At 32.7% G+C, this 15491-nt stretch overlaps 2 protein-coding genes across 4 annotated transcripts in view; one reads left to right on the top strand and one right to left on the bottom strand.

The window, feature by feature from the left end:
* Positions 1 to 15491, top strand: part of Smr (nuclear receptor corepressor smrter) — a 336086-nt gene that overhangs the window by 235496 nt on the left and 85099 nt on the right. The window lies entirely within an intron of this gene.
* Positions 8582 to 10159, bottom strand: LOC142323072 (uncharacterized). The gene is made up of 2 exons (XM_075362226.1): positions 8907 to 10159; positions 8582 to 8744 (listed from the first exon to the last, which is right to left on the bottom strand). The coding sequence occupies exons 1-2, from the start codon at positions 10157 to 10159 to the stop codon at positions 8582 to 8584; spliced, it is 1416 nt and encodes a 471-aa protein (XP_075218341.1).

Genomic DNA, 15491 nt, shown 5'->3' with positions numbered 1-15491 from the left:
GTGGCGGGACAGATTCACCAGAAAGAAATTGACAGAAGGAAAAAATAAATGCGTACGGATAAAGGGATTGCTAAGAGAAGGAGGTTGATGATGAAGAAGGAAACTTTTTTTTAGACGATTCGTACGTACTTACACCAAATGACGTCATTTAACGGTGTGTAACACCAATTACACGATATACAAAACTATGTAGCTGTAAATATTGATTGGGATTCGTGGAGGTATATATATGCCCTTTAAAAAACTAAACTAAAAGATAAGAATGAAAAATCAATAAAAATTTGACGAGATCACAATAATAATAACAATTTTTACATTACATCAGCTGTCTCTTTTTCCTTTAGTCACCGGGAATAACCGTTCAGGTATTACTTCAGAGGATGAATGAGGGTGATATGTATGAGTGTAGTCTTGTACAGTCTCAGTTCGACCATTCCTGAGATGTGTGGTTAATCGAACCCAACCACCAAAGAATAACCCATCGGGTTGGTCTAGTGGTGAACGCGTCTTCCCAAATCAGCTGATTTGGAAGCCGAGAATTCCAGCGTTCAAGTCCTAGTAAAGCCAGTTATTTTTACACGGATTTGAATACTAGATCGTCGATACCGGTGTTCTTTGGTGGTTGGGTTTCAATTAACCACACTTCTCAGGAACGGTCGAACTGATAATGTACAAGACTACACTTCATTTACACTCATACATATCATCCTCATTCATCCTCTGAAGTATTATCTAAACGGTAGTTACCGGAGGCTAAACAGGAAAATGGAGGAACCACCAAAGAATACCAGTATCCACTATCTAGTATTCAAATCCGTATAAAAGTAATTGCCTTTACTAGGACTTGAACGCTGGAACTCTCGACTTCCAGATCTCAGCTGATTTGGAAGACGCTTTCACCACGAGACCGACCCGGTGGGTTGCATTACATCAGCTACCGACATGCAAACAGTTGACTCGTCGTGGTATAAGTGCGGATAAAGAAATATAGAATCGCTTAATTTCAAATATCGAGCCGGTTGCCTCTTATTCGCGATCTAAATTGTTCTCGATGTAAACGACACTGTTGATAGTGATTATACCATACGAGTATTACGCTTACGAGAATTACCAGTTAGTGTTTGTACGAGTATTGTGTTACTGTAGAATAATTTCAGTAAAACCATTTATCAGCGATATCTTATAAAAAAAATTAGTAAAATTAGGACTTCTATCAAACGAAATCCTTGAAACCTTAATTCTGATACAAATGGAAGACCGGAGCCGTTGTTTTTAATTGTCTTCCTCAATTCCGTAAGTGTTAGTGAACTTTCCCAGTTATGTTAAAGATAAAACTTGTACCTATTCGTGACTTCCAGGTAGTTTTCTGTTTACGTTAAAGTCTAGAAAACTGTGAAAACGTATATTTAATTTTAGAAAAGTTGAACAGTTTTACAGTTTTCCTCCCTATTTTTAATAAAACTAACATTATTATAGATTAGCTGTGCGATATTTCCGTGATTTTTTCTTACGTATTCGTAATTTTATACGTAATTTATAGGTAATTTAATTCTTTACGTAATTTTATATTACTTTTTTTTTTTATAAAGCTAATATTTGAACCAATTTTTGCCTGTGGCAGACCATTACAATTTTATAAAATTTTTCATTGAGGTCTTAAACCGGTTGCAATATCTTGATTAAATTTGCAAGTAATTGGCATTTTAATATTTCTTCAAAATTAAACACTACTTCATAAAAAAAATTTTTTCCCATAAGAAAACGTGATAAATTATTGATCAAAAAGCTTTTACTTCACTTATAAGAATAAAAAAATTCATTATTTTGCGCGCGCACACACACACACACACACACACACACACACACCAAAATATGAGTGTTTCAATAATTACAATGCCATTTCTTGTAAAACAGAATTCATAAGTAATTAGAATATTACTGAGGAAATCGGGATGATGTTCACATTTTATAATTAACCATCGACAAAATTTCATTTGTTATCAAAATCGGATGGTAATAACTTTTGTACTCGTGTTGTGTGGAACCGGTATAATTGTTGCTCCCGTACGTTCGCCACACACTTGATTGCGAAACATGAAAGCGATGCGACAACCTTTTCTGGTGCTTGAGGTGGGAGATAATTGTACCGCATTTAATATTGCTTCTTTAGCGTTGGCATTTCTCACAAAATATTCGTGACCAGCATCGAATCGTGGTGGTTTAAGCATACCTGTATCTCGAACTCGCCTCTTCAAAGCCTCAAATGTTTTACGATCGGATACTCTTTGGTTAACTTTTCCGGTATTCGCGCACAGCAGCGATCTATTTTTATTTACTTCACCATTAATTATCAATATGTCCCTCAACTCTCCAAATGAAAACAATTTGTGGTATCCCCCATTGGGAATCACTGATCGAACAATAACAGCATAAACACCGCCCTAATGAATATGCAAATGCTAGACGTTAAACTTAATTGTTGATCAGCTGTTGTTGCTAACCTCTGAAAAAATAAAAATGTTTAATATGTTTTAGAAGGATGTCTTTCAAATTTATTTTTGAAGTTTTAGCATTTACATATAAATTGTTCTGTTTAAAATTGTATCGCTTTTCCGATCCAGTTGGTGTGTTTTGTTTCTAATTAAACTTAAACTTTTCAAATTTGTGTTTAATTTTAATAGACGTTATTTACATCAGTTTTCTGAGAATTAAATTTTCGCTTAAAACAGTTTTATATAAAAAAACGTTTACTTAAAAATTATAAATAAATTAGAAAAAAGCAAAGGAAATCGGTCGATATTACTATTCTGGAATATATTTAATTATTTTTGAACTTAAACAAATTGTCATCGTATTATATAATTTTTTTTAGGGGGTTCTAATTACCTAACAGTTTTGCTAAACGCTTTTTGTACGATTTTAAATTATTCATTTAACTGTATAATTTCATAAATTTAAGTGTTTTTTTTTTGTTACTTTCATAAACGTTAGTTTAATTTTTTAAATCGTAATCAAGATTCTTAATCTTAATTCGCAACATCGGTCGACCAGTTTCTTTTGCAGCCTTTTTTTCAGTCGTTTGTTCTAAAATTATCGTATTATAGATTTATTTATTTAAAATTAAGTCCCTTTTGTAAGATATGTAAAGTTTCAGAATAAATAAGATACTATTATATCGATAAATATTATTAAAATCTTTCTTCTACTGCGATTGTAATAAAAAAGGTTTTATCGATTACCGGGTTCGATTTTTAAACTTATTTCGGATTTATTTTAATCGAATGATTTGAATAACATTTGTGTTGTTACGTACGCGAAGAACTGTTTCTCTAAATTTCTGTTCCGTGTTGTGTTACGTTGTACATCGCCTTCAGTCGTAACGAAAACGGGAGCGTTAAAATTGCTGACGCCGTTACCTGACGGCGCTGATATATGACATCTGCCGCTTGAAACTAAGGTCACCTGATTTAATTATCTTTTAAAAATTAATGAACTTTAACGTATTCTATATTTTTAGACGAATAATTCGCTCGTATTAACTTTTCCATTGTAATTGCAGACAGATCTGATGGTAATTCTAAGTGTAACATTTTTATCTTTTATTAGTAATTTACTTTATTATTATATATATTTTACATAATTTAATATGTTTTTTAAAAGTCCTTAAATTTGAAGAACATTTTTGATAATTTGATATTTCAAATTTGTTATTATTGATTATTTCTTGCTGCAGCCTTTTCTGTTAATTAATCTGAATCGAAGTTTATATATCAATAATTTTTTAAACAAGTCTTTTATTAATGATAATAAATAGTTAATGTTATTATATATAACTATTATTCGACCTTCAATCTGCCGGAATTTATCTTATGATTGTTAATAAAAATTAATAGTTATCTGAATTAATTAATCTAAATGATTTAATTTCATTTACATATACTCACGCATGCGTGCGCGCGTGCACGTGTGTAGGGTGCCTCTCTTTAGAGGCACCCTACACACCACCACTTTTGGTGGGCTGACTATACTTGGTGGGCTAGTATACTTTTTCGGATTCTACTTGTAAAACTAAACAAAAAATGGCAATTTCTCCTTCGTTCTTCCCCTGTCCGCCATTTTATTGTTTTTATATAAAAATTTATATCTCAAGTTCGGGTAGAAGAATCATATTAATATATGGTAAGCGCCTTGGTAATAAACGAAATTAGCAAAAAATCAGGACTTAAATACCTTCAAAAATTACAATATCGTGGCCATGATTATTTTTCAATCTGTTATATCTTCATAAATATTACTTTTATCAAAATGTATGTTTTTGCTAAAATATTAACCCTTTTACTTTCAACAAAATGACATTTTATTTTTTTAAACCGGTTAGCAAATATCGAGTTATGGCAGAAAATTGATGTCATTTTGTGTCTGTTTTCATGTCTACTTACCATCAATTTGATTAAATATTAATTGTTTTTATTCATTGTTTATTCTAGTGTTGTAAATTAGTATCAAATTAAGTAATAATTTTCTCACAATAAAATTCAATATTAAATAATTAATAAATAATTGCATTAGTAATAAATTAATGTTAAATAATTTGATACTAACTTACAATACTAGAATTAACAATAAATAAAAACAATACCTAATCGAATTCAAGGTAAAGAGGAGAACATGAAAACAGGCACAAAATTACATCAATTTTCGGCCATAAGTCGGCTATTTGTTGACCGATTTTACAAAATAAAAGGCTTAATACTTTAGTAAATAACATACATTTTGTTAAAACTAATATTTATGGAGTTGTTACGGATTGAAAAATAAACATGGCCGCCATTTTGTAATTTGAAAAGGTATTTAAGTCCTGATTTTTTGCTACTTTAATAAAAATTTATTACCAAGACGCCTACCAAATATTAATGTGATTCCTCTAACCGAACTTGAGATATAAATTTTTATGTAAAAAAAAATGGCGGACGGTGGTCAAGGGAGAATGAAGGAGAAATTGCCATTTTTCCTAAGGATATCTTTTATTTAGTTTTACAAGTAGAATCCGAAAAGTATAGCCAGCCCACTATTCTAGAAACACTGTGTGTGTGTGTATATGTATATATATATATATTTATTTATTTATTTTTATCTTTGAGTATTTATGTGTAGTTAATGTATACACATTATTAACACCTCCGTAATAAATATGACTTTTATGAAATAAATAAAACGAAAAATTGTTCTTGTCACTCACAATTGTTTCACCGATTTATATTTTTTTCTTTTTACAGAATGTGCCATGTATATGTTTTTTTGAAAAATGTGTTAAATATATTGAGTTTGATTCTCAATTTTTACTTTCATCTTTTGAGATGAAAAAAGAATTTCAGTATATTATTTTCTGTATTGATTATTTTTGTGATTGATATTTCTTCAACATTTTTAAATTTAATGTTAAGTAGTCCCATGGTAATTTGGGCGGTTGTAATTTCGGTCGGTTCGTCGGTACGGTATCGGTAAACTTGCTATGTCAACAGCTTGAGAATCGATGAACGAAATTTATTACGCTTAATTTATCTTTCAAAATTAATATCTAATTTTCATTAAACAATTTACTGTTACCAGGGTGTTTTCATTTAATGGATAATAATTTTAATTACAAAGGGTTTAATATCCAAATATATATATATATATATATATATATATATATATATATATATATATATATATATGCTACTTCTTGAAATAAAAAATTTATATTCGGTTTCTAAATTTGTTTTGTTGAAACTTGGCTTTTGGGTATTTACATAATTTAATAATATATATATGTATATACAAACTTTTTACAAATATTGAAAATAGTGTAATTATTATATTTCTTTATACATTTTTAATATTGTTTATATATTTATTTTTAATTCATTTAATTTCTTTTAATAGAAATTGGGAATAATTTTATACGGTTGTCAAATTTTCTAAACACGGAATAATTAACGAATGCGATTACATTCGACTAATAGACCCTATATTAAATGTAATTCATCATTATTTGGGCACCTCTGAATTTTTTTCATATTCGAATATAATAAATTTATTTATATTTTTATACTCTTGTGTGACAGTTTTTATTGTCAGAAATGTAATGAAATTTATTAATTTTATTACTTCATTATAATAATGACGTAGCTTTACTTACAAAAACCTTTAAGTTACAGGGGATTATTTTAAACGTATCGGTATACCCTACAGATTTCTTCAATTGAATTCGAAGAGAGCAAAAAGGAAAAAAAGAAGAAAAAAATATATTTAGACTGCGGTGACGTGTAAAATATTACTTATTGAGATTGATAATAAATATTCTTTGTGTGAATTGTAACGGGTAGCCGTCTTTGAGCGACCATTAACGCATCGAACAGGCTTACGATTAAGTTTAGCTACTCGTATATTAAATTTATCAATAAATTACGGTATTAAAAAATCAATAAATAATAAAATAATGTAATCGTATAACAACTAATTATAATTATAAAAATAAATACTTATGCCGTGTTACTGTTGCCGATTAAAATAGTTGTGATTTTAAATAAAATTAATTTCGGTGAGATACTAAGTTAAAATATTACTTAACTTTATTTCGAGGAGAAAAAATATTCGCAGTGGGACACCTTATGATGAATGTATTTTTGATACTTATTCGTTATTATTTTAAGAACTATTAACGTCTAAATTGTAACATAGTATATCGACGATTTTCTAATACATATATATTAAATCAAAATATGTTTAAAAATTATTGTAATGCGATGAATTAATTTACGTTTATAAAATCAATAAATTATAAAATATTGTAATTGTATAATAATGATATATAAAAATAATAAATATTATAAATAAATAAATATATATATAATAATTATAGTTAGCCATTATTATACAGTTAGAATATTTTATAATTTATTGATTTTTTAAAGGTAAATTAACTCGCTACTTAACAATTTTTAAACGTATTTTGATTTAAATAATAAATAGTGCCGGTAATTGATTTGTTCGTGTAAAATAGTTAATTGCGCTAATATTCTGTGAAATTGTTACAAGAGTATATAGAATTCTCTATTAAATCTGTTAAAAATATTTTCTGTAACTAAAACGATACCCTGTTGTGTCTGATATTAGATTATACTTATATTGTCTTCTTTTTATATACGTTGATTTAAGTTATCGTACGATTGAAATGTTAAAAAAGGTCTCCTTTTTTTGTGGTATATAAATATGTATTTTATTGTACGGCTATGAGTAATACTAATATACTTAGTTTCTTGTTTGAAAAAATATTAAATTATAAATCTCTTCGTATTGCAGCGTTACGTATTGTAAACGCGTCATCATTATTCATTAAGTGCGTTAACATATAAACCGTAATTTCCAATAGTAATTATAAGAACCGATTCGAATTTCTGCATCGATGTAAAGGTATTTATTGTTGTATAGAAATTGAATAATTTTTTTATTATTAATTGGTAGTTTTTTTTATATACAGTAACTAGAGTCAGGTTTACGCAGGATGGAGGTAAATACAAATATAATTAGATAAGTTAATTTATTAATCAGAGATTTTTATAAATTTTTAAAGGTTTTTCTAGTATACTTCTGTTTTTGTAAATAAATTTTTATAAAATCTGGTGTAAAAAAACTAAATTGCTTTAAAACAATTTTATACTTAGAACTTAGTTTTAAATATGTAGATATATATACATATATATATATATACACATATATACACACATATATACACATGTGTGTGTTTTTATAAATCGGTTTGCCAATTTATTATATTTTCAATATTTTCGTTTATATTATGTCTTTATTTTTCATAAATATTTACTACGATCTGTCAAAATTAAAATTTCAGATCGTAGCGTTTGAAATCTCATGTTTTTATACATGTATGTATCGTTTACTTGTGAATTTGCATCTCAGCGGGCAAACGTTTTTGCATAAACAATAATCCACTGAGAAGAAATTTAGTATATTTTACTATCGATTCGTGTAATATATATATCGTAATGTAATCTGTTAAAAATACGGATTGAAGGATTAAAAAAAAACAAAATGATTTAATTATTAAAAATTCTTAATATATGTTTCGGATAATACTTCGGGTTAAAATTTTACTGTATTCTGTGGTAAAATAAAACGATTTGAGGGTCGTTTTAATCTGATTTTTAATCCGGATATACATATGTATAAAGGTGTAGTTCAATTTTTGTTTTATCGGTATAATGTTTAGTCGCAGCCTTAATTTAGCCTGCATTAAGAAAACAAAAACTGTTGATTCTATTATCGCTATTTATTATAACATCAAATAATATTTACAATTGTAAATTGATTCGATAAATAAATGAATACATGAAATACAGCCGTAAAAGAATTGATTTGAGACCGTTAATTTACATATTTTTGCATAATAAGGATGTCGTTAATACAGTACCTTTTATCGGATATCACAGATATGGTCACTTAATTTTCACTCGCATTGCGTTCACCTTATTCACTTAAATGATGCACGTCGAGAAGGGAAATGATGCACGTTGTCTATTCAGTCGGTCGTATTGTTGTTTTCTTGAGATGTTGGAGTCGCTGAATCTTCACCGGGATGACATAATTTTCGATGTTTATGAACGAAATAATAACTGGGAAATTTGGATCCGCAAGTCTTGCAGGGATAATACTGTACGTTCATATCTAACAAACGAACCTCTCTTTTGTGTCCATGAGGATGTCCGTGGCCGTGTCCATGGCCATGTTGCGATTGCTGTTGCTGCTGCGGTTGTTGTTGTTGCTGTTGCTGCGGTTGTTGTTGTTGTTGCTGTTGCTGCGGTTGTTGTTGTTGCTGTTGCTGCGGTTGTTGCTGCTGCTGTTGCTGCGGTTGTTGTTGCTGCTGCTGCGGTTGCTGTGGCGGTTGTTGTAATTGTTGCAGGTGAGGTGATTGTTGCGGTTCTTGCAGTGTGATATTCTGTATTTGTTGTGGTCGTTGTTGCTGCTGCTGTTGTGCTCGGTGTTCGTCCGGCGAAGACGAGGTCGCCGACGGAGGTGTTCTTATTTCCGGATCGACGGGATTGATGTGTCTACGAGCGTGTTTCTGGTAGCAGTAATGGCTTTTGAACGTGTGATTGCAAAATCGACACGTGAATACCGGCCCGGCGTCGCGCGATACGGAACCGCTTTCGACCTCCGGTTCGTCGGATTTATCGTCGGCGGCGCCGGTAGGTACCGATCCGTTCTCGGTTTCGGTTGCGGCTCTGTTCTTTTTCGGAGCCTCTTTTCTTAAAACGACTCCGTAGTTTCTGTTTAAAACTCTGTGAAAACGGACCGGCCCGTCGCAGCAAGCTATGTCTACGATTACTTTTCCGTTTGTTGCGCGATTCTGTTGTTTCTTCGATTTCGGACGGTGCGTTACGGTCACTGTCACTTGATCTGAGGAATCCGACGCTTGCGACGGGCTGGGCGATGCGCTCGATCGTGGTGGAGTGCCGGGACGGCCGTCCGAGGTGGATGGAACGGCCAGAGGCGACGTTCTCGCCGTGCGCTCGGTCGATACTTGAGTTTCGGGTTTGGAGAGCGCCAGAGGAAAGACGGATCGATATCTCGACGGGTCTTCAGAAAGCGGTGGCAGCGGATGGTACGGCGGCGGCGGCCAGTAGACTCCGGCGGCGGCTGCTGCGGCGGTGGGTGGCGGAGGTAATAACACCGGTAACATTTTTCTGCTGGGTATAGGTTTTACCAGCGGAGGAGGCGGCGGCAGTTGTGAAGCGTGCTGTTGTTGAAGAAGAAAAGAGCGACATAGATCGAGGGCCCGAGGCATGTGCAATAAATGCGTGGCCAACAGAACGCCGTAAATATTGTCTGGTGTGAGGTCCAAGTAGCCTGTGTACATGAAGGTGAGCAGCGGTGCGAACACTTCGGGGCTGACGTTGGGTACGAGAATTTGTGTCTGCGCCGTATCCGCGGTTTGGGGTTCGCTCAGCAGAGACTTAAGATAACCGCTTTGAGACGAAAGGACCGTCCGATGTCCGGAAAACTGGTGACTGCCACGTCCGGTGCCGGACCCGACGCAGACGATCACGTCGGGCGGCGAACTCTCTCTTAGCAGCCAAGCCCGATACAGCGAGTACATCGCGGCGGACTAACGGCCGGTTGTCGCGGGCAGCATGTCGCCCCCACTCGGAGGTGGGTTGGCACCGCCTCTCGTTTTCGATTGGTCGACACCTCTCCGCCTCTCGCCATGAAGAAGCGGGTGCTTTTGTTACGGTCGGATTCGACGTACTCGTATAGAGTCGTATAAACAAACGGTGTACATTTTAACGGGCGATTAACTGACCTTTCAAAATAATTCAAAATATCCCTTCCTCCGACCTTTCTCGACTTAATCTCCCGTAATTATAAAAAAAATGTTAACGATCGTGTAGCGATTTTTTTTTGTATAATTACAGGGTAGTTGATCAGCACGTTAAAGTTTTTATTCGTATCGATTTGATATTGTTGCAAATATCACCATAAATCCAAGAATTCAAATTTTTTAAATCCTACGATTATAGTCGTCTCCTACTATCTTAAAAATTAAAAAATTCCTTTTTCTTGTAAAATAGACCGTAATTTATGTCATATACTATTTAAGGAGCAATTTTTAGTTCGATACTGTTATATAAATGTGATCTGTATGTAACGAATTAAAATTGATATATTTATAACGTGATGGTAGCAATATAAAAATTATCCGGTTTGACTTTATAGATCACTTTTAAGTCTCGAATTTACCTTTTTAAATCGTAGACATTCATTTGAGCTTTATTGCAAGTATATAATATTTTTTTCCTATCGATATCTTCTAAACGGGTAATACGATATTCAAGCGGCTAGATTTCTCTGATAGTGTTTAAATAAATTTTTAAAAAATCCAGTGCAAAAATATTTCTATTAAAACATATCGAATTTTCTAAAGTCGATCTACGGATGACATGGGCAAAAAACATTTCTTTCGGATTTAGGAACCGTAGAATGTTATGGTTTGCGCATTAAAATCTGACTCACGGTTTTTTTATGTTCTAGTATCGTAATTTTTTACAGTTGAAAAACATAATTTCTATAAATTATGTTTAATTTTAAATATTTTTCACCTTAACAACGTTTCTTACTGTTTAAATAGTTTTAAAAATCTATCTGTAACGATTTTAAATAGGTCGTCCTCAGAAATAACGTAAACTTACAGTAGATATCCGAAGAGTCTGAAGACGGTTTCATTCCCTTGATACCAAAAAAAACTTCCCAAAAATATCGAAACGGTAAGTTTTGACATTCGGGTAGAATTATCGCAATTTATTTTTATACGCTTTGTCGACCGTTAAACTTTATTTCTGACTAAACTGCCGGCGATAAAGTCTTGTATTTAAAAGAACGTGATATACGAATCTGTATTAAAATGGTAGTTCTCAGCCATCCTTTGGATGACGTTTAAGGATGGATTCAATTATATAACGATTCCGCACGTGTTGACATTTCTGATAATTCTGCACACATCATATTTCACCGTGCATAAATGTGAGAGAGGTTTGATCTCGTTCTGTTGTCAATTTTTGCAATTTGTTTGAGATATATACAGGATTCTGCTAACTTTCATAGGGGTATTTCTCTCATTAAAATAATGAGAAAAGTTTATATAAACATGGATCCGAAAACGCTTCGTTAGCGAGTTACGGCTAATGAAAGATTTCACCCCGATGTCTGCTCCTCCGCTGAAATGAAGCCTTACTGAAATTTTGGGAAGATAAATGAAGCGAATTTAGTAGTAAAAATTAAAAAACAAAATGGGTCCCAGAACTGTATCACCATTATTTTCTACGATACGGGGTGTAATAAAAAGATTGATGTTGAAAAACAGTTTTTAAGCTTTGGCTTAAAATCAATTTGTTAAATTGTCAATAAATAAATAAAACTTATCAGTTAAATCGATAGAGAATGTAATTCTGAGAAAATTGATATAAATAAAGTCAAAAACTAATACATAATAGGGCAAGAGAATAATGTATTCTTTATTGCAGAAAAATACATACCGAAATGGAAAATATTGAATTACTGTTTTGGACTAAAACGAACAACCTTCTAATATCGGTAAAAATTGTAAAAACAAACTAAAATTTAGAAACCAAATAAAATTGCATAATTTATTCTTACATTACATCAACTGTTCAAAAATGTCGACCATGAACCTGAAAACACATTTTAGCACGGCGAATTACAGATGAGATAGCATTTTCTAGCATTCTTGGGTTGTTTTTGATTTCTTCAATGACTCACGTGATTCTTTGCATTTTACGATTTCTGTGCATATACTAACCCTTTCATTATCTCCACAAAAAGAAATCCAAAGGATTCATATAAAGCCAATATGTAGCTATTCAATATATAGCTGGTCATAGTTGAGGTTCGCTTCGACCGATCCAACGGTTAGGAAATGTTTCATTCAGATAATGAATAACAGGATCATAAAAACGGGCTGGTGCGCCATCGTGTTGGAAATACATATCGGTTTTTGTACTAAGTGGAACATCCTTTAAGAATATTGACAGCTCATTTTGAAGAAAGTTCAGGTAACCGTTACCTATGAGTCTACCGTTGAAAATGTGAGCTCTTATAAGAACATTTCCTATTAAATAATATCAGCGATGGAAGCAGGTTGTTTTATAATAACCATTGACAGGAATTCAGCCGCAGACCTTCAAGATGTCGGACTGGTTAAGGATGATATGTATTTCTATCCATAACTCTACCTGAAGAGTCTCTATCTGAAAAGTATATGAAGGTCTCTCTACTCTCATTGTTAATGTCCGTTATATACTGTAGCGTGGAATCCCCAAAGGTGCAGATAATCTACGAGTACTAGTAGTTGGACTTCGCTCTATGATAAATTCTGCAAATTCATATTTGTTTCCCGTCCAGATGTTACATGGAATGTTCCGCTTTCCCTTAGGTGCCGGTTAGAAATGTTTTGATTGGGAAATCTCCGACGATATTATTCAACGGCTCGTGTGGCATTGCCGTTACAAAAACCATAGATGAAACGAATGGCCGGCATATTCCTGATTTGCAAACTTTTTACGGCATTTCTCTTTTAGTATAGAATAAATCACTTACTAATTATTATCAATAGCTTTTAAAATCAGTGGTAATGAACTATTTAAATACTACACATAAATCGCAAATTAAATTAAATTTTATACTGAAAATTATCTTCTTAATAACAAATACAGCACACTGAAGCAAGATTCTAAATCATAACCACAACGTTTGAAATTTTGTTTGTACAGCTTTTCTCTCTGGAAGATTAAATAAAGACTACCAATACTAAACAGTATTACAGCGCACCTAGTGGGGAATTAATGCACTAATAATTAAGAAATAACATCGTAATATTGTTGACAAATAACATATTAGCGTATTTTTTTGTTATTGTTTCACATGAAAGTACAACTAAATTGCTGCTGTGGGATGTTGTTGGTAGATAATTTACATCAATTTCCTCAGAATTAAATTTTCTATCAATTTAACCAATAGTTTTATTTATTTATTTACAATTTAACAAAGTTATTTTACGTCAAAGCTAAAATACTTGTGTTTTTCAACTCAATTTTTTTTTGTTTATTACACTCTATTTCGTTGAAAATAATGTTGATAGTTCTGGGATCCATTTATAAAAATTCTTCAGATCAAAAACCATAAGAAACCACTAAATTCGTCCCTTAATTTACTTTCCCAGAATTTCAGTAGGACTTCATTTCAGGGGAGGAGCAGAAATCTGGGCGAAGTCTTTCACTAGCCGTAACACTAACGAAGCGTTTTCGGACCTATGTTTACATAAACGTTTTTCATTATTTTAATGAGAGAAATACGCCTGTGAAGTTTAGCAGAATTCTCCCGGGAACCCTGTGTATATACTTAATACTATATGTACTTAGCATATTTAAAGTGTATTACACGTATATATATATATATATATAAATTTATGTATCTACATAGGCGCATATTTTCGCTAATAATTTTGGGTGCTTAGCTTTTATGCATAAACCGTTACGCAGCCGGTTATATAGGCAATGATTGAATTATATATTCGTTAAGTTTTTGTTTCTTGCTGGTAACAGATACAACCGATATAGTACTACATAACCGTACGATCTTTCGGTTCAGTATTCTTCATATTCGAACCGTTTTTTGTGTTCCATAATAGCAACATTTTTGCTACGAACAATAATTGTTTTGGTTTAACTCTTAGAATTTTCCTTTTTTTTGAGTATATCTTTATATTGTATATTTAGAGATTTGATTATCGCTCGGTAAACTTTAAGTAAACTTTTCTTATAATTTCTTCTTAGATAGTCGTAGATGTTTCGGGGAAAAATATTTTTAGAAGAAAAGAAAGCAACGAAACTAAGGAAAAACCAAATCCAAAATCCAAATTTGATAAACCAAATCGTATAACCCGTTATGCTTCAGTAATGTTTAGGAAGGCCTCTCTTCAGATCGTTTACGTCTTTTATTCACGTTACTCGATTTTGTTGATAAGTATGAGGCTTAAAAATTCGATTACATCAGGAAACAGGAAAGTTTGTATGCAGAAATACGCGCACCCAGCAGCTTTACAAAAGTTCTGTTTAACAGCGTTTGATAAATTTTTGATGGGTCTTGAAAATAAAAACTTTATTATAGAGCTTCTCTGGCCGGTTTCAAAACGGCAGATAAAATATCGAACGCATTACACTGGTTTTTTCCGTGTATCTGAAATCGCCTGAAAGTGTTTAAGCACATAAAGAAATTAGTTAACGTTCAAATACCCGCCCGATAACTAGAATGAGCCAGCAGCAAGGGACTGTGGTCCAGGCTCTGCTATTAGTAGGGGGATATATAAATCTCCTGCGCTATCCTTGCGTTCCGTTACGTGTTAGCATAAACAAATTAAAATAGGTCGAACCGTTTTAAAGAAATTAAACTTGGCAATTATTAATTTTGTTAAAAATATAAAAATAAATAATAGGCTCCGCGTAGTTATCTTTTTGGTGTTAGAGGAAGGCGCGGGGATCGCGCTTCCGCGAATCGGTTAATTTGATAGTTGAGGGTTGTAAGTTGTAGTAGGCGGTCGTAGTTGGAAGAGGCCATACGAAGACGATAGTAGGTTGTGTAAATACACTGATGAAAATGTCTGCCGAGGCGTTTGCATAGATGGCATCCTGACAAAGGCTAAACTGATGACAGTGTTGTGCTATGAAGCTTAGAGGGTCTAAATGACACCTCCGGTGAAGCCCATCAGGGCTAGGAACGGAGTGAATGGTGTGGCGACCGGGATCGTCACAAGGCGGGGGTCTTAACCTACGGGGTCAAGCTGCGCCTACTTTAATAGAAGATCTTATGTAAAGGATTCATTTCGTGCTTATTGAAAGAAAAAAAATTATTCTCTATTT

This window comes from Lycorma delicatula, chromosome 4, assembly GCF_047948215.1.
Source record: "Lycorma delicatula isolate Av1 chromosome 4, ASM4794821v1, whole genome shotgun sequence".
NCBI lineage: Eukaryota > Metazoa > Arthropoda > Insecta > Hemiptera > Fulgoridae > Lycorma > Lycorma delicatula.
Note: the sequence above shows the minus strand (reverse complement) of the source record. Positions and strands in the feature narration are given on the sequence as shown.